This window comes from Otolemur garnettii, unplaced genomic scaffold (assembly GCF_000181295.1).
Source record: "Otolemur garnettii isolate 467f Iridium unplaced genomic scaffold, OtoGar3 scaffold00060, whole genome shotgun sequence".
NCBI lineage: Eukaryota > Metazoa > Chordata > Mammalia > Primates > Galagidae > Otolemur > Otolemur garnettii.
In genome coordinates this window covers 7,207,018-7,227,587 of record NW_003852455.1, presented here as the reverse complement: position 1 = coordinate 7,227,587, position 20,570 = coordinate 7,207,018, and the positions used below count along the sequence as shown (strand labels likewise).

The window sequence follows — 20,570 nt, the reverse complement described above, 5'->3', positions numbered from 1 at the left end:
TTTTTTAGCTGAATAACACCTTTAACTTGCAAACGAGATAACTGGTTAACTGAGTGAACTAAGACAACCTAACTAGTAAGTTCAAAGACTTCTTTATACTTTCATTCTCACCTGAGCCGGGACTATCTGACTCAAGGACTCTGTTGCTCCCTGACACGTGTGGCCACCTGATGAACGCTGGCAAGCAACAGAATATATACTTTTTCAAGTTTCTGAGAAACATTACTATTCAAACAGATATGCCAAGGTATTTTGCCAAAGAATTCCAGCTTTGGATGTTATTATTTTTAAAAAGTTCATTAATTTAATAGATGTAGAATGACATGTGGTTTTAATTAGCACTTTTTTATTAACTAGGGCAAGTATGGAAACCACAATTACTAATTTTAAAAGATCTCTGCTTTTGATCCTGTATTTTTAGAAAATGAGGATGAGCCGGGAACATCTAAATATCTAGTATTTATTGAACTCTGACTGTGTGCCAGGAACAGTTCTAAGCAGCACACACTTGACTTTGCCCATTTTATCCTCAAATGACCCTAAAGAGTTAGTTATTCCTATTACTTACTGGTAATCTCACTCCCACTTCACCAGAGCCATATCTTTTCCCAGAGTCCTATTTTGACTCACCACCATGTTTAGAGCAAAATTTTGCCCCCATCTTAGTCTTCTTTGTTCCTTTATACCTTTGTAGCTTGTCTTAACTACAAAGAGAACTTTCTGTGGAGATGTCCATGTGGCCCATTTTTCTCCAGGAGAAGAATGGAGTTCATGCAGGGTGCCAGAAAAAGAAACTGACATATTAGTTGGAAAATACTGCTATTTTCAGATAATTATTTACCATTACCAACACTCTTATGGTTTCTGAAATCTCTGCCATTGGTGTGATTTCCTTCCTGAGAAAGAAAGATCTTCCTCCGTCACTTGGCTCCATTTCCACTTTAGTGCAGCTTCTGCCAACTCTGAGAGCTCCGGCTCCGTTTTCCTTTTTCTGACCTCCCCACAGTGTTGTCCTTCAGTCCCTGCTTCTTCAGCTTGAGTATTCCCATGTCCAAACCGTTCCAGTTCCAGCCCACACAGCCACATCCTGGACATCACTCCACTCCCAAACCACCCACCGTACACCTTCCCTTCTGGTCACAATCTCTTGTCCCTTCCCCTCTTTCACTCCCTCCACCCCCAACTTTCACCAAAGCTGTTCCCTCTGCACACTCGCACATCCTTCCCTGGAAAACTCAATTCCTTCTTCATATATTAATTTTTATTTATTTCAGTATGTATTTTGTGCATATTTACTTAAAAGCTTCTGTTTATCTACCAGACCCTCAGTACTCAAAGTGAAGTACATGGCATAATACAGAATTGGGGTTCTCATATCAGTCCTACGGAATGAGAATCTGCATTTGGGTAAGAACTCAAGATGATGCATTAACACGTTCCATTTGGGAAACCTTGCTCCCGCCTACGGGTTCCTGAAGTATGATCCTAGAATTATAACAGTAGCACCTGGGAATGTGTTAGAAGTGCCCATTCTCAGGCCCCACCTGAGCATTCCTGAATTGAAAAAACTGAAATTGTAGTCCAGGAATCTGTATTTTAAGACATTCATCAAGAGATAATGAAGCACACAAAAGTTTGATAAGCTGGCTTTACAATGGTCAAGGGTAGGAACTGTCTTGTAAATCTTGGCATTTCCTATAGGTATGGAGGAGACATTTTGCAAATGCGTAGTACATGAATGAGTGAATGGATGAATAGATGAGTAAATGAAACTTTTACTTCTCTTTTCAGATAATGTGTTTTTATTTCCTTTTCTCGTATACTACAGAAGTTTATAGATACTGCTAGTATGGTATCTACATTTACTTACTTAAATGACTAAGCTCTTAGCTACGTCTGAATTTATACTGCGTCTAACTTTGAGTCTAATACATACTTGATGTTTAATATGTTCAATTGAATTAATATAATTTTGTTCTATATTTTTCTACTTTTGTTCTGTCCTTTAAACTCTCACTTACCTTTCCTTTCCGTGATACATTTTTTTTGTTTGTTTTAGACCAAGTGAAGGACCAAGTGAGAGCTGATAAGACAGATGGGAATCAGGTCTATTAGAATTTGTTCTCTCATAACAACAGAAGCTAATCTTAAGAGGCAAAGTTGAAATTGAAAGGGAGAAAGGAGAATTAATCTGGTTTGAGATTACAAGTGGTTGCTGACTACACTCATAATTTACTCTTTGATAAAATGACTTTCATCACCATGTTGAACCACATAAGAACATGCGCAGCGCAAACACTGTTAGAATGCAAGGCAGCGTGGGTCTGAAATAGGCTTCTCCCGGAGCAAGGCTTCGCTGTGATTTTCATTACCCAAAGAATGCTGTTCGGAGTCAACCACCGAATCCCTGCAATGAAATTGTCAGGCTAGGTAACTAATGCTGCTCTTGGCAATAACATCTCGTGGATCCTTTTCATCGAATAGGGGTGGACTATAAATAATAGCTTTTGTTTAGTACTCTGTCACTTCCAAGAACTCCAAGAGCCTTACCAAATTGATGTCATCTATCTTGGCTGGCTTGCGGGTGGATAGTTTTCAGCCAGACAGCAACACAAATGCTGATGTGGTCCTCCAGTTTAAGACCATAAGCTAGCGATGACTGTTTTGTCATTCTGGACTGTTTCTGAATAAGTTAGGCCCTAAAACAATAGGTCTTCACTAAGGTACTAAAAATTTCTAAAAATGTGAATGTCTGTGTGGAGACAATGATTGATTCGTGTATCTAAGTTTTGTGATGGGCTATTCACGAAAGTCATTAAAAATGACCCATATGTCAGAGATCTTCCCCTGAGGTGGCCGGATGCCTTAGCGTCTCCTCTGCTGCCTCTCGAGTCACACAGTGTCAGCTAGAGAGAAGAGAGAGGACCAATTGACTGTGTTTGCCAGGAAACCCATTGTAAGATCTGCATGGCTTGTTCTCAGGGAGATGGAAGGTGTCTTTCAGGAAGTCTAAAGTTCCTTTTTTCTCCACCTCTTCCTGCAAGGTGAAGCTGCCTGATCACTGGGCATGCAACCTCACAGGAAGGCCAAACCCAAATAATGAAGGAAAATTGTCTTAAAAAAAATAGTTATGACAGATCTTTACCATCTCCCATCACTTGGTATAACAGTTTCCATGAATAAAAAAGTTAACAATAAAAATCACAAGCTTCAAAACAAGTGAACAAAAGAGTATGCAATCGTTTTAAAGATATTACTATTTATTTCTTTTATAGTAGAAATATTGCTGCTTTAAAAGAAATCAAGGTTAAGAGAGCCTGTGGCTTCAACTTCATTTTATAACTAAGAAGCTTAAAAGTTTCTGCATAGAAAGATTAATTAAGGGCAGCACCTGTGGCTCAGTGGGTAGGGCACCGGCCCCATATACCGAGGGTGGAAAGTTCGAACCCAGCTCTTGCCAAACTGCAACAAAAAATAGCCCGGCATTGTGGTGGGCGCCTGTAGTCCCAGCTACTCGGGAGGCTGAGGCAAGAGAATCACCTAAGCCCAAGAGTTTGAGGTTGCTGTGAGCTGTGATGCCACAGCACCTTACCGAGGGCAACAAAGTAAAACTCTGTCTCAAAAGAAAAAAAAAAGAAAAAGAAAGATTAATTAAACTAATTTCAATATGTTTTACAATAATATTCATGAAAGATATAATCGGCTACTCAAATGACAGTTTATGGTTTCTTTAATTTTGAAAAAATAGATTTATTATGTAGTTTCAATTTTTTTTAAGCAAAAAGAGAGAAAGAGAAACCACATGTTCAACTGTCAAACCCCTGTTTTGTTTTGTTTTTTTATTGTTTGGGATTCATAGAGGGTACAAAGAATTATGTTACAATGATGACGTTTATTAGATAAAGTCCCTCTCATAATTGTGTCCCACCCCACCAAGAGGTGTGCCATACACCGTGACCCCCATCCCTCTTCCCCTTCCCTCATTCCCCTATCCCACACCTTGTATTAGCTCATCTACTGCCTTCATATTAGTATTGAGTACATTGGATTCTTGCTTCTCCATTCTCGTGATGCTTTACTAAGAAGAACATGTTCCACCTGCATCCAGGTTAATGCAAAAGATGTAAAGTCTCCATCTTTTTTAAAGTCAAGCCCCATATTAATTGCAACCTGCCTGGCTTCCAGTCGCACGTTCCCAGCCCTTAGTTTTTTACATCCATTTCCCTGTAGCTAACACCATAACTTTGCCCACATAGAACATATCGCCTTCCAAAGTACTGTTTAGTTTACATGCTTGTTGTGTTTATTGTTTCTCATCTGCCTCTTACACTGGGAAGTGAGCTCCGTGAGGACAGATAGTTGTCTGCTTGGTGCTCCTATTTATCCCAAGCACCTACGAGAGAGCTTAAATATAAGAGCTATTGACTGAATGAATTATGGAGAAACAGTTCATAGTTTCTAGTCACATTTGCTTAGAGTGCTTTTCTTGGTGATTAAGATAAATTTCTTAAAAATGGGGAAAAATCAATCTTACTGAGAAAGACAAAAACGATTTTTCTCTTATTAGAAAAACTGACGCTTACTAGAGTTGGGTAACTGACTGTCACTGGCGAAAGTGGTAAGTGGGAAAATCAAGATGCAATGGTCAGCATGTCCCACACAGAAGTCGTGTTCTCACGAAGCTCTGCCTCCTGTCCTGTGTGGAAGTGTAAACAGTTTGCTTGCTTAAATCCTCATAGTTGTTTAGGGCTTTCTTATATAAAACTCTTTCACATATAGTATTTTGAGCCACAGAACCACTATTACTGTCATTTTATAGACAAAGAAACTGAAGGTTAGAAAGAAAGTGACTTGCTGAAAATCACATATGTGCCTAATTAATGAACGGCAAAGGCAAGATTCAGTTTCTGGAATCTAATCAAATAACCTTGTTTTTAACATATTTCTCTCTTATCTCTTCCTTTAAAAATATATATATACTAAGTACCGTCTATGGGCCAAACCCATCCCAGGCACTAGTGAGCGAAAACTCATCCATGCTGTCATGGAATATCTTTAGTCCATGATAAGCATGTGATATGTTGGGTGGTGATAAGACTTTGCATAAAATTGAGGCAAAATAAGTGACACATAGAAAGAATGATAGTGTTGGGAAGGGTATTGTGTTGAATGGTCATCTAATAAGGCTTCTCAGATTGAGATTCCATGACTGCATTTTAGAGATCTGAGAGGCAAAGGTCTGAGAGAAATGAGGATTGAGTTAGCAAACAGAGCATTTTAGGCAGGGAATGCAAGATCAGAGTGGATGGAACAGAGTAAATGAGACCTACGAGCTAGGAGATGAGACCAGGCGTTAGGGATCAGGGGTGTGAAGGCTGGGTATAAGAAAGGATTGATTTGCCTCTGAGAACTGTGTAGGGAACAGAAGTAGAGACCAACTCTAGGGACTGTTTGTTATATATGAGAATTGATGGCACCATGTACTAAGGTGGTGAAGACTAGTAGCATCAAAAACACATTTCAAAAGTTGATCGATAGAATTGTTGAAGTTTATAAAGCTAGATGTTCCTTCTGGCTTGGGTGTCCTCAGTAGGAGGGCATCCGGTTCCTATAGCATGACATTACCCAGTGAATATATACCAATCCAAAGCTGGTTCTCAAGCTTCAGAACTTAGAAGCCTGATATACAAGCACACAATCAATGTCTTGTTTAATGAAACACTCAAAGATACAATAATGAAGAAACCAATGTATTACCTCTTTCAATGTGAAATGACTCTCTTGAATCAAGTTTCTATTTGCTGGTCAGCATACCCTTTTCCTGTAGATATCATGAGAGATGCCAAATTAGATACAGAATGCTAATGCATTAATACAGCAGAGCAGAAAACTAGGGAATAGATCGTTTAATAGCCCAGCACATCCATTTCCCTGTAGCTAACACCATAAAGACACACGTGTTGAAAGGACTCTGTAGATGCTCATGTTCTTGATCTAGAAACACCTGCGCCAAGACAGCCCTGAAAACCCTACAGTGAGAACAGATCCTCCTTTCTTCTATTTCTCCATCCTTACCAGTGAACAAATACCCCTTGCACCAGACTGACTGGCAGACTTTTTTCTTTAGATATGTTAATAGTTGATAGTTTTTTCACTTTAGTTCTGGACTGACATCAGTCTGTCTCTTTAACGATTTTGTCAATCAGATCCTTTGGTCCTGTTATGACCTTTTAGATAATTTTCTAAAATTCTAATCCATAGACTTATTAAAGTGAGCTCGCTAAATGAAAACAAGTTTTTTTTTGTTTGTTTGTTTGTTTCAAATCATGGTAGACACAGATTGCTTTTTTTGTTTTTCATATGGTACTCAAATTAGCTAATTTCCCCCTTGTGTCAGTTGCATCTATTTAAACTAGACTTTTTAAATAAATGGCACATAAGCTTTCATGAGCTGTCATTGTTAAGCAAAAATTCATTGAGCGTTTTGCTGTAAACCATGTTTAATTTATAATAAGATACTTGTCTAGTTTTCTATAACCTTTATATTTTTAAGGGATTAAATCTAAATGGATACTTAGTCTTTGTTATTTTTTCACAAAAATAGTGTGTTAGGAAGAAACATCTCAAGTCTTTAATGTGGTCATTTGTGCTTAGGGAGAAATGGTTGAATTTCAGCCCATCCTCCACTAGGGCTGAAGGGATTAAAGAATCAAATGATGAGTAGATTCTTTCTTTATGTGTGTTTACCTAATTCCCTATAAATCCTATATGCCTAATCTCCCATTTATTGGTGAGACAACTTCATACTTATTAGCTAAAGGTGGGAAAGCTTATGTCCCATTTACCAGTAAGATGTCTTAAAGTACAAAAACAGTTGAAGAATTGCATTAAACGTAAGAAATAAATATTTAATTAAATTGAAAATGTTAATACCAAGCAGAATATTTTCAATCATCTCAAATAATCGAAATGACAGGGATGTAGCAAAATGAAAAAATATAGATTATTAAACTGAAATGTATTTGACAAGGATAACATTTTCTTCCACAGACTGCAGGACAAGAAAACCAGTTCAATTTTAGATTAAATGATAATTTTTTTTTTTACTGGCTTTGAGATTAGAACATAAGAGTGTATCATATTGCTATTTTGAAATTTTATTAAGGGATAAAAGAACATATATTTTTGATATATTGATTTATTTTTGTATAAATTAATTTTAAGTATACTTTTCAGTTGAAACTTTGTGGCAGGGATATATTGTCAATGTCTACCTGGTGAGAGTCTAGGGTTCTCAGATATGCCAATGTTGAAATGGCTTTTTATAGACGTATCTAAATATGTAAAAACAAACTAAAGAAATGATTGATGGAATAAGTAAACTGAAAAGTCTAGAAATTACAAAGCCCTGTCATATATTTTGTATATTGATGAACTAGTTATATAGTAACATTTTACCTACCAAGAGATCCAACACTCAAATTTCAACATACAATCTCCTGGCCCTATTCTTTCATGCCATGTATTCCTATTTTCTATTGTCACATGTCCACAACGGAACGTCTTGTTCAGCTTGGTGAGATGGAAGGGATTTTAATTGGATTTGTGGAGAGAAGCCAAATTTCAGCTTTTGCATTCCACTGAGACATCCTGGGTGGAAAGCATAGCTCTTGACTCTAGCACTATGGGGGTGAATTTTGCAGTGATTTTAAGCTTTGATTGTAGCTCTTGACTCTGGCACTCTGGGCATATTTTGCAGTGATTTCAAGCTTTGATTGTAGCTGTTGACTCTCTAGCTCTCTGAGGTGAATTTTGCAGTGATTTCAGGCTTTGATTGTCAGAAATGCCATGGCTAATCAGTTCGTGGACTCACAGAATTTAGGAGAATGAAAGGATCGATTGTCATGATTTTTAGCTACTCTAAGTCTACTGCAACACAATGTAAATAGAAATTAAAATATCTGCATCTGTAAAAATTGCTAAAGATAATTTAGGGAGACTTCTAGTTTTGCTCCCAAATACATATAAGCATTCCCTTAACAATAAGAAAAACCTGGACAAATCAACAACTTTTCCTGGACCCATCAAAGAACTGAGGTTACAGGACAAACTGCCACCACAGAATCTGGAGAGAAAGATACATCCAGAGAAACCACTTAGCTGGAGCAGAAGCCATGAAGTGGTAGGAATACGTAACTGGTAACTTTGATGACTGGTTGGAGGTTGTGTGGACTATCTTAAGAGTAGTAAACCTTTGGCGCCGCCGGGCCGCCATGGACCACAAGCCCCTGCTGCAGGAGCGGCCGCCCGCCTACAACCTGGAGGCCGGCCAGGGCGACTATGCCTGTGGCCCGCACGGCTACGGCGCCATCCCCACCGCGCCCCCGCCGGCGCCCTACCCCTACCTCGTCACAGGGATACCCACCCACCACCCCAGGGTCTACAGCATCCACAGCCGGACTGTCACCCGCTACCCCACCAACTCCATCGTCGTGGTCGGAGGTTGTCCGGTCTGCAGGGTCGGGGTGCTGGAGGATGTCTTCACCTTCCTGGGCATTTTCTTGGCCATCATCTTGTTTCCCTTCGGGTTCATCTGCTGTTTTGCCTTGAGGAAGCGAAGATGCCCCAACTGTGGAGCGACCTTTACTTAAAGGGAACACACCGGCTCTCCTACTCCCAGCTGTCTTTTTCTAATGTAAATGTCGTGTACAATAGTTTTATTTGATTAAGCTTCAGGACTGTTTTGTAAAGCAAGGTGGGATAGAGGCCACACAGAAGGAAGGCAGCACTGCTGCTGCTGGCTGCTGCTCTGAGGTTCATGACAACTCAATAAAGCACTGCTTTTATTTTTTGCAGTCTTCAGTTTGAGAAAGGTGAGAAAAAATGTTTTCAATAAATGAGATTCATACCATTAAAAAAAAAAAAAAAAAAAGAGTAGTAAACCTCTTGAGGCTGCAGTCGTAGGAGAAACCCACACATTCCTGGACTTTTCTATCAGGAACCACACCTAGTTCTCAGTATGAGGATCTGACTAAGATCCCCCTTGAAAAGGGAGGGAAAGTGTAACCACTATGTAATAAATTAAATTTTCTCCCTAACTTCACCAAAGGCCTATTCTCCTTAAGAAAAAGACCCTGTCAGAGGCTTATCCTTGTTGGTAGAAGGGGATTCTCCCCACTTAGGTCCTCTCCAAGATTAATGTTTTAGTAAGAAAAAAAAATAACATAGTCCATAAGATCATAGAATAAATGAAGATTAAACCAAGGTAGAATAAAATATTTACTTTTGTGATTCTTAACTAAAAGAAAGTTATTTAAAACAACAATAGTAACAATGTTTGGGGTGATTAACGCATGAGTAATGGCAGTGTCACATGGTAGCAGAGCAGAATGAGAAGTTCTCTGTTTTAAGATACCTGTATTACATGTAAGTTAGTATTGCATTATTTGGAGGCAAAGGTTAAATTATGCACATTTCAACACTAGGGCAACCACTAAAAGAGTGTTTACTTATAATTAATACATTGACATAAAATGCTATTATATTATATTCTCAAATAAACCTAAAGAAGACTTAAAATGGTGTATAGGAGGGAGTCTGGGCAACAAAGAATATATGCAGTTAATAAAAATCAGTTCCAACATTGGCTTATTAATCCACATCAACCAATAAACAGCTTAAATGTGAACTGTTTAAACATCCCACTAAAAGACAGAGATTGTCAAAATGGAATAATTTTTCAAAAGTCCAAATAATATAAGTTATGTATAAGAAACCCACTTAAATATAAGGATACAGATAGGTTTTTGTGTTTTTTTTTAGTACTAGAGTTTTAGTTCTATTTTTTAGTTTTTTAAAAAATTTCAGATGAATATGAGGGTATGAACGTTTAGGTTACATTGTTTTCATTTCCAAGGTAAAGTTCAAGTTGTAGTTGAGCCCTTTGCCTAGGGGGCGTGCTGAACACACATTATGCACATTAGGTGAGATTCCCTTCAGTCACCCTTCCTTCTCCCACCTTCCCTCTCCCTCCTCTTTCCTCCCCCTGGCTAGACTGTATTAGTGTTTTTTTCTTTCGTGTGGGTGTGTAGTTGTTTATATATTGGTTTCATACTAGTATTGAGTATATTGAATTTTTTTTCCATTTTTTGAGATACTTTACTAAGAAGAATGTGTTTCAGCTCCATCCAGGTAAACACAAGATGTAAAGTTTCCATCTTTTCCTATGGCTGAATAGCACTCCATGGTATACATATCCCACCGTTTGATAACCCATTCATGGGTTCATGGTACTGTGGTAGCTTCCATGTCTTGGCAATTGCGAATTGAACTACCATAAACATTCTGGTGCAAATGTCCTTGTGGTAAAATGATTTTTGTTCTTCTGGGTAGACACCTAGTAATGGGAGTGTGGGATCAAACAGAAGGTTGACTTTTAGTTCTTTGAAGATTCTTTGAGAATTAATACTTCTTTCCATAGAGGTTGTATTAGTTTGTAATCCCACCAGAAAAAGCTTAAAAGTGCAAAAGTGTTCCCTTCTCTCCACATCCATGCCACCATCTACAGATTTGGGACTTTGTGATGTGGACTAATCTCACTGGAGTTAGGTTATATCTCAGAGTGGTTTTGATTTGCATTTCTCCAATGATGAGGGATGATGAACATCTTTACATGTGTTTGTTAGCCCTTCATCAAAAGAGATAGGTTTTAAATAATGTACCTGATAAACTGCTTTTGTACAGCATCAGGTCCTAGTGTGAGATGTTCTGTGTAATAATTCCAAATAGATTGGTGGCTAAGTAGCATGAAAATGAGGTTAAAGGGGGCATGTCTGATGGCAAAAACCAACCTGTTAAGGATGGAAGAGCAGGAACAAGAGAATAATCTTAATCTTTGATGTTATTGAACCACTGAATTAATTAATTCTGGAGTCACACTTCAGACATCTTGACATGCGAAAAATATATTATTTTAAAGCCTTTATAATTGGGGTTTGTGTTATTTATAGCATAAAGTGACCTGACTAATATACCAATTACCCTTTTTATACATAAAAGTCAACCTATTTCTACAGCCAAGACAGGAAAGTTCATTTAAGGTCTTATTAGCACTTCTATTTTAAAGACTCGTCTTTTTATTTTTAAGTACAGCTTTGACTTAATTATAGCTTCCAGGGTATGAAAACATTGTTTGAACCCCGGTTCTTTATGTGAAATGCAATCAGAAAGAAACTTTTAAGAAGGTGTGAACACTCCAGATCTATATTCATATAATTATGTGTCGTAGTAGTAGTAACAGATATCTAATATCTAACTCAAAATAAATATATTTTCCTTAGTAAATATAAGGAATATATTAGAACCCAGTTACTCAAATATTTATTAGTCTTTTCTTCTTTTTGGAGGTTGTTTATGGTCATAACATATTTATCAAATATATTACAAGTAAGGATGTTTCTGATAAACTGATAAGTAGCATTTAGTTAAATATTGGTCCTACACCTCCTTGAAAACTTTACTAGTAGTTACAGAAACAACACAAAGTATTGTGATAATATATTTTTAAAATGAGACCCCCTTCTATTGCTTGAACTCAGGGTTCCAGACCAGCCTGAACAAGAGCAAGAACTCATCTCTACTAAAAAGAGAAAAATTAGCTGGGCATCATAGTGGGCACCTGTAGTCCCAGCTACTCCAGAGGCTGAGGTGAGAGGATTCCTTGAGCCCAGAAATTGGAGATTGTTGTGAGCTAAGATGCCACAGCTTTCTATCCAGGGGAACAGAGTGAGACTCTGTCTCAAAAAAAAAAAAAAAGAGAGAGAGAGAGAAAGAGAGATCCTTTATCACAGTAACTTCATTTTGGCTGAATAAGAAAGAGGTAAGCATTCTACTATAACTCAGCATCCTGAGAACTGGCACACAAAAGTAACATCAACTAGTACAAGAAGGATGGTTGTGAAGGCTCTTTATTCCATGCATGAAGGGACAGAGAATAATGAAGAAGATTTCTATTACAGGCCTCATGTTTTATGTTTTGGCAAAAATAATAAAATCGGAAGAATTCAAAGCCAACATACAGTCTGAATATCAATATTATTCTAGAGAAAGGACAAAAAAGACAAATGGAAGAGAAGAGAGAGTTGAATATTCATAAATGAGTTGGAATGGGTAAACGGGGTCAAATACTAATAGATGATACAATATTGCTTAATATGCTGGCTGATTTATCTGGTGAGATGTCAGAGATCTGAAAGGCAGCTGAAGAAATTCTTTGCAGCTTCTTAGGAGAAGAACTGTGTGGTGCATTTTCCTAAATGCAAATTTCATCTTTACAGGTAGTTCCTATCTTTGGCTCAGTGTCTATTAAAAGGTAAAACGATTTCTTTGTTTAGATGTGTTTTCTTGACACATTAAAAAAAGATAATGACTTTTTTTAAACGACAGTAGAGGAAAGTATGCTGACTGTACCGTATACAGTGACTGACTGTATATTAACACTCTAATATTGGACAAAATATATGAGGAAAATATTTTCAGGCTTTGAACAAGCTTTGAACAAGCATAAGCTTTCAACTTTCAAAAACTGAAAAACTTCCAAAGTATGTCCCATGATTGTCCCAACTCTGCCTAAGAGCAATTTCCTAAACTGTGAGAGAGGCAGCTAAAGCTCAAACAGAGCACAGCAATCCTACTAAGTTACAGCAGAGGTTAGAATTAAGAATGGCTGGAGGAGCTGGAATCTGAGGGATAGGGCACCGGAGAGGAGGTTGCTGACCTGAGTGGGAATTTCAGAGACTTCGTGGGTGCTCTTGTCAAGTGTCTGGCTATGGACTGAGCTTTCCAAGCTTTAGAAGAGAATATGGGATATGTAAAAGTGAGCAAATACTTCAGACTTGACAGCAGAACAGAGAGACTGAAGTTGGACCATTCTGGGAGAAGTTGATGCCTCCATCTCAGCCAGAGTAGAGAAATCTTGATAATATTCTGACTGTTCATCTGGGACATCAGAAAGGCCATGCCTTATTTATAGACCATGTTCCAGAGCAGGAGTCAGCAAATACTTTCTGTCAATGTAAAGAGAGTAAACATTTTAGGATCTCTGGTCCATATAGTCTCTGTTGCAACTACTTATCTCTGTTTTCATAATGTAAAAATATCTATAGACAATACAGAAGTGAATGTATGTTCCTATGTTTTAATAAAGCTTTAATTATAAAATTATCAAGTGTTGGGTGTTAACATATAGCCCATAGTTTGCCTATTCCATAATAGAATTAGGCCTGTGCTGTCCCTACTTCATAAGCCTAAAACTCAACTTTGAAAATAGCTACATGAAGGACAGAGTTTACAGATTAAGTCTCATCAAGTTAGAAGGCCCTGACAATACTTTAGGCGTGACACAAATATGCTATAACAAAGCATAAAACTAAGCGAACGTAAGTTTAAGGTAAATGTTAATTGAGTTTCTTTGAAAAAAGAAATCCACAGTTTGCTGAGAAAACAAAATCTAGTGTAAACTGTACCATCTAAGATGTCAATTATAAAATTTTTAAAAATTACAGAAGGTGAAAATGAATTCAAAATCATATTTTGAGGTAACCCTCCTGTTTGATTTAATACGTAAAAGATTAAAGGGAGCTATTTATTAATAAGTTCAAGGGTTAAGACAAAAATATGCTTTTAGTGTTAGATGAGACATCTGAGTAGAGATATGAAAAGTATCAAAGAAATGAACCAGTCTGCAACAAAAATGCAACACCTAAAGGTTTAAAAATCCACCATATGCATTTTACAGATGACTGGAAATAGGAGAAGAGTCAATGCACTTGAAGCAAATGAATAGAAATTATCCAATATTAAGAATGAAAAAAGAGAAGAAGAATTAACAGCACTTCAAGAGCATACAAGACAATAGGAAGAATCCTATAAATGTTTAATTAAACTAGTTGAAGAAAAAGAAAGTGAGACTAAGAAAAGTACTTAAATAAGTCATGGCTGAGATGCCCCTGAATTTCATGTGAAACTTTGACTTCCAAATCCATAAGAATACAAAATATATGAAGCAGAAAAAACAGAAAACTATACCTCAGAATATCATAAATACATTTCTGAAAGCCAAAAACAAAAACCCTAAAAGCCGCCAAAGTTGGTTGACTTCTCAGAAGAAAAATAAAAATGAAAGCACAAGAGAATGGCATCTTACAAAGAGTAAGAAGAAATACAAAACAAGAAACCCTGTTAAACTAATATTCTGGATCTAGCAAAAATTCTGGATCTTTGCAAAAAACAATTGCAAAAAATGAAGGCAGAGAAGCAAATTGTAGAGAATTTACTGTTAGCAAGTTTGCACTACAAAAAAATAAATAAATAAATAAAAGTCAAGGATGTTCTGTAAGGTAAAAAGAAATGATATCAGATAGAAACTCAGTTCTATAAGAAAGAATAAAGAGAACCAAATGATAAATAGTCGAGTAAATATAAAATATTTTTGTTTCTATTATTTTTCTTAAGAGACAGCTGATGGCTTGAACCAGAAATAATAACATTATAAAGTGGGTTTATAAAATCTATAAATTAAAAACTGTGATGATAGCATTAAGGAAAGACAAGGAAAATTCTTAGAAGTCTACTTGTAATATTATTACATTTCTGAACAGTGAAGTTGGAATTTGGAAGTGGGGTTTGTAAAGTTTAATTGTGAAATAATACATATTGACTTTCTTTTCTTTCTTTCCTTATTTATTTATTTATTTATTTATTTTTGAGACAGAGTCTAAAGCTTTAGCCCCGAGTAGAGTGCTATGGTGTCACAGCTCACAGCAACCTCAAAATCTTGGGCTTAAGCGATTCTCTCGCCTCAGCTTCCCAAGCAGCTGGGGTTACAGGTGCCCACCACAATGCCTGGCTATTTTTTCTGTTGGTTTTGCAATTGTCAAATTGTCATTGTTGTTTAGCTGGCCCTGGCTGGGTTCGAATCCGCCAGCCTTGGTGTATGTGGCTGGTGCCTTAACCACTGTGCTACGGGTGCCACCCTACATGTTGACTTTAAATATAGTAAGTTAGAGATACACAATATCAGCCCCAGAACAACTGTAACATGATAAAAAGAAATATACCCCAGAAGCGAAGACAGAAAATAAAACAACTAAAAGTATATGGCTAACCCAAAAGAAGCAAGAAGGGAGTAACAGAGCAACAAAAACAGAAGGGATCAGAGGAAAACAAATCGCCATGTGGTAGGATAAAAACAACTCTATGAATGTTTGCTTTGAATGTTGATAGTTAAACATTCCTGTTAAAAAGCAGAGATTGGTACATAGAATTAACAAAAGAAAGGGGGGCCCAAAATGCCATACAAACCATATTCACAAGAAATCTGGAATGAAAGAAGTAGATAACTGAGAAGAAGAATATTATTAGAAATAAAGAGATATTTTATAATTATGAAGAGTCTATTAATCGTAAGAAGTAAAACATATAGAGGTATATGTATGTAATAACAGATTTGAAAAAGAAGCAAAAATAAATCTAAAAAAAATTCTTATCCACAGTCACGGTTGGTTATTTTCATTCTCCCTCACAGTAAATGATAGAGCAACTAATCAGTTCAGAACCGACACAGAAGATCAGAATAACATTTTTAACCAACTTCATCCAGTGTAGTATACAACACATAACAACTGCAGAATGCACACACATTCTTTTAAAATATTTCTGGCTGGATCGATGCCTGTGGCTCAAGCGGCTAAGGCGTCAGCCACATACACATGAGCTGGTGGGTTCGAATCCAACCCAGGCGCCAAACAACAATGACGGCTGCAACCAAAAAATAGCTGGGCATTGTGGGGGGGGGGCACCTGTAGTCCCAGCTGCTTGGGAAGCAGAGGCAGGAGAATCACTTGAGCCCAGGAGTTGAAGGTTGCTGTGAGCTGTGATGCCAGAGCACTCTACCCAGGGCGACAGCTTGAGGCTCTGTCTCCAAAAAAAAAAAAAAAAGTTAAAATATTTCTGGCTATTCAGTCTACAGATAGAGCTGGTGAGGCTTCATAGTGAATGAATGAATCCAGCAATTAGTATCACCTATTGATTCCATCACTCTAGAGAACCCTGACTACTATGGACGTCAAATATGTCATCCATCCTGGAGCATGTTCCATGGGTGCTTGAAAGAATGTGTCTTCTTTGGTTGAGTGGATGTAATGTTCTATGTTGTCTATTAGGTTCATTTTGTCTATAGTGTTTTTGAAGTCTGATTTTTTCCATTAATTTTCTTCCTGGATGATTTTTCCTTTGTTGAAATTGTGGAATTGAAAATTATTGTATTGCTGTATGTTTCTCCCTTCAATTCTATCATAGTTATATTTTCTTTACATAGTTCTGATGCTGGGTACAAATGTATTTATAATGGTTATTTTAATTGTGGTATCTTTTGGATTAATTGACTCTTTTATCATTATATGATGACCACCTTTATCTTTTTTGGCAGTTTTTGACTTAAGAACTATTTTTTGTTGTTGTTTGATACAAGGACAATAACCTCTACTTTGGGGGGGCAGGTTATCATTTGCATAGAATGTTTTTTTCCATCCCTTCACATTCAGTCTCTGTTCATTCTTAAAGCTAAGGTGAGATTATTACAAGAAGCATATATCTGGATCTTTTGCTTTCTCATGTAGTCATTCCATATCTATTGATTGGAGAATTTAATCCATTTACATTTAAACTATTGATTGATAGGTAAGCAGTGAAATTGTCATTTTATTGTTTTCTAATTATTTCTTTTTTCCTTTCTTCCTCTATTTCAGTTTTTCTGACCTGATGATTTTTGTGAGTGTAGTAGTGTGCTTTCATTAATTTTTCTTTATTTTTGGTGCAGCTTCTTCAGGTATTTTCTTTGTGATTTCTATGAGGCTTTCATAAACATAATTTTAATAGCTAATTTAAGCTATGAGAATTTAACTTCCACTGCCTACACTAACTCCAACTTCTTTTCTCTGTGTATTTTATATTATTGATATCATAATTTAGAGCTCATATATTGGGTATATATTAATAATTATAGCTGCAGTGATTTTTAAAACTTTCATATTTTAACTTTTATATTGGAGTTAAAAGTGATTTTCATACCATTATCATAGTATTAAAGTATTCTGAATATAACTATATTTTTATATTTATTATGAGTTTTATATGCTCAGATATTTTTTATTTTGTTAGTATCCTTTACCTCAATTTGTAGACTTTTTTTAGCATTTTATATAAAGCAAGTCTAGTTGTGATGAACTGCCTCATTTTTTTGTTTGTCTGGAAAAGTCTCTCTCCTTCATTCTTGAAGGAAAGATTTGATGGTTATGATATTCTTTGCATGCAGTTTTTCTTTTTCCTTTTATCACTTTCAATATACCATCATGTCCCTCCTAAATATATCCTCTTACTCAGGTTTCTACTGAGATATCTGCTGATAGCCTTGTGGAGTCAGGGTTATATAGAATGAATAACTTTTCTCTTTCTACTTCCAAAATCTCTCTATTGTTTTGAATTTTGAGAATTTGATGACAATGGGTCTTAGTGAGGATCTCTTCATACTTATTTGTGTTCTTTTTGGCTTCCCTATATCCATATTTGGGAAATTTTCTGTCATTGTTTCTTTGAATAAGCTTTCTTTCTATTTCTCAATTCTGCTTCTTAAATTTAACTTCTGGAAGTTCCATCTCTGTATATTGGATGACTTGATTGTGTCCCTTGTGCCCCCAGACTTTGTTTACTCTTTTTCATTCTTGTTGTTGTTATTCCTCAGAGTAATTTCAGATGTCCTATCTTCAAGCTCACTGATTAATTTTTCTCCTTGATCATGGGTGCTATTGAAACTCTCTGGAATTTTATAGTTCAATCATTGTATTCTTTAGGTCCAGAATTTCTGTTTGGTTCTTTGTTATGTTATTTATCTCTTTGTGAACTTTTCATTTTGTTTATGTATTGACTGCTTGATATCATATAGTTGTCTGTTTTTTATTTTATAGCTCAATAAGTGGCTCTAAGTTGATTACTTTGAATGCTTTGCTAGACAGTTCATAGTTCTACATTTTGAAGGTGGCATTTTACTGGTGCTTTATTTTGTTTCTTTGGTGCTGTCAAGTTTCTCTGATTATCACAGTCCTTATAGCCACCCATTGGTGTTTTCTCACATAACTCAGCAAGCACCTCTTCTAGATTTTATAGGCTAAGTTGGTAGAAAAATCCCTTAATCAGTCAGCTCATCCAAAAGTTTTGAGTGGGCCAGCTGGCAGAGTCTGTGGCTGAGCTTCTTGCTGGAGTTTTCAGGCAGACTAGGCTGATCCCTTTCAGCAGAAGGGCCTGGTAGTGGTTTCCCAGGGGCCCACTTGGTACCTGAGTTAACAGGGGCATGCCTACAGTCTTGGTCTACAAGTAAACAGGTGCAAGCCTGTATTTTGGTTTTGTGATGGCTGTTCTGGTGCCAGGGTCCACTGGAATGGGCCAGGTGACTGGTTTTACCAGTGTGGATCTAGTGTATGTATCTGTGGAGACTATTCTGAAGACTAGTTCCAAGGGGTCAAGCATTGACCTGGGGTGATTCTTGAGCCTGAGTATATGTAGCCAGTTTGATGTTGAGTTGTGTTTGGAGCCTTGTCAACATGAACAGACCTAGAATCTGGTTCTGCAGAAGCAAGTCAGACTGCTCCCAGGGTGCACTGGGAAAGTCCTGGTGCTTAGGTCCACAGTGAAGTCAGATGCCCACTTCCCTCCCTTTCCCCACACTGATGGTATACTTCTGCACTGCCCATACTTGGGGAGCAGGTAATGTCGATGATGTGAAAATGTCCTTCTTACCCTTTTAAATTAATTTCTCTTATTTTTTTTCTCTGCCCAGGTGCTATAATCTCTCACCTGAATTTCTTAACTCCTGTGAAGGTATTTCCAAGAGTAGATAGTTAAACAATTACATGCTCATATTAACAGTAAAACACAATATAGCCTAGTGGGGGGGGGAGGAAGTGGGAGAGGGGAAGGGAATGGGAAAGGGCTATTGCCAGAAGAAGGGAGGGCATTTGGTGGAATCTCACCTGATGGGCACAATGCAAGGGTATACGGCACACCCCCTGGGTGAAGGGTTCTTTCACAACTGGAACTTTACCTTGGAAGTAAGACCAATGTAATCTAAAAATTTGTACCTTCATATTAATTTGAAATTAAAAATAAGAGTAGATAGTTGTTCAAACTGTGAGGGAATAAGAGCTGGGTTCTCCTATTACACTATTTTGTTGACCTCATTCCCACTGGCGTAAATTTTACTAAGCACGTTAAAAATTAATACTTAACATTTAAACATTAACAGATTCCTATATATCGACAGAATAATACAGAAAATTTAATAGGAAAAATATTTAGAACAACAGAAAAAATATTAAATATTTGAAACTAAGTTAACCAGAAAAGGAATGCCAAATATATATGAGGAAAACCTCACAGCTTCACTGAGAAATATAAGTGAACACCTGCATTAACGTAGAAAAAGTATTGTCTGAATGGAAATACTTGATAATGTAGAGGCATAGTGTTCTTCCATTAAAGGTATAAATATAATGGAATTCCAATCGTAATTCTAACAACTTTTGTTTTTAGAAGTTGACAAAAGATCTATAGAAGTAAATGGCCAAGAAAAAAATTTAAAAAACAAGAGTCAGATTTTCATTACCAGATATTAAAACATATTACAGTATTACAATTTTAAAATGGTATACTAAATATGAGTACAAGAATATACAGAGAAATCAATTAAACAGAGTAGAAATCCATAAATGAATGTTGCTATTTGGTGTTATAAGTAGAGTTCTAAGGAGAGGTTATTCATGCTCATATTGGTGATAGAAATAGAAAGGTCAAATAGTTATGTACCAAAATAGAATAAAACAAAAACCATGTCCTATAATTGTACATTTATCAAAATTTGGATTCCTCTCTAAATATAAAAACAAAAATAGGAGCCATAAAAAAAGATTGATTTCATTATGTGAAATTCTAATCGTCTGTATTGAAATAATACTACCATATGTAAACTGAAAAAGAGAACTAGAAAAAAATATTTTAAAATATGACAGAATAATGATACTCTCTATATACGCATATGTTTATTATTGATAATCTTAAGCTCTAAAAAGAAAATTAACAAAGGGCATTACTAGGTAATTTTGCAAAAAGTTGATATATATTTGACCAAGTCTGAACTTTACCAGAAATCAAAGAGAAACAAGTTAAGAGTAAGCTGCTATTTGGGGACTAATAAATCAGCAACTTCAAAAAAATACCCCGTGTTTTAGAGGCTTTTTGGAAAAGGGTACCATCTTTACACCACTTGTTTAAAGTGACACATTATCCTGGAGAAAAATAGAAGAATAATTTGCAAATGTCTTAAGAATCTTTATTATTAGACCAAACAGTTTTATTTCTGGGAATTAGCCCTAAGGAAAAAAAAAAATCAGGGCTCGGCACCTGTGGCTCAAGTGGCTAAGGCGCCAGCCACATACACCTGAGGTGGCGGGTTCGAATCCAGC

The 20,570-nt window shown here is 36.6% G+C and overlaps 2 protein-coding genes across 5 annotated transcripts in view; both read left to right on the top strand.

Annotated features, from left to right (window-relative positions):
- The window catches only part of TP63 (tumor protein p63), a 229,967-nt gene that overhangs the window by 11,660 nt on the left and 197,737 nt on the right, over window positions 1–20,570 (top strand). The gene's annotated exons all lie outside the window — the stretch shown is intronic.
- LOC100954102 (brain protein I3) lies at window positions 8,262–8,934 on the top strand. Its single transcript, XM_003792707.3, has one exon. It carries the CDS (start codon window positions 8,274–8,276, stop codon window positions 8,649–8,651), a length of 378 nt encoding a protein of 125 aa, XP_003792755.1. The 5' UTR covers window positions 8,262–8,273; the 3' UTR covers window positions 8,652–8,934.

What these genes read in the sequence shown, in the direction of transcription:
- LOC100954102 (XM_003792707.3), top strand. Translation starts at nt 8,274, where the DNA reads ATGGACCACAAGCCCCTGCTGCAGGAGCGGCCGCCCGCCTACAACCTG.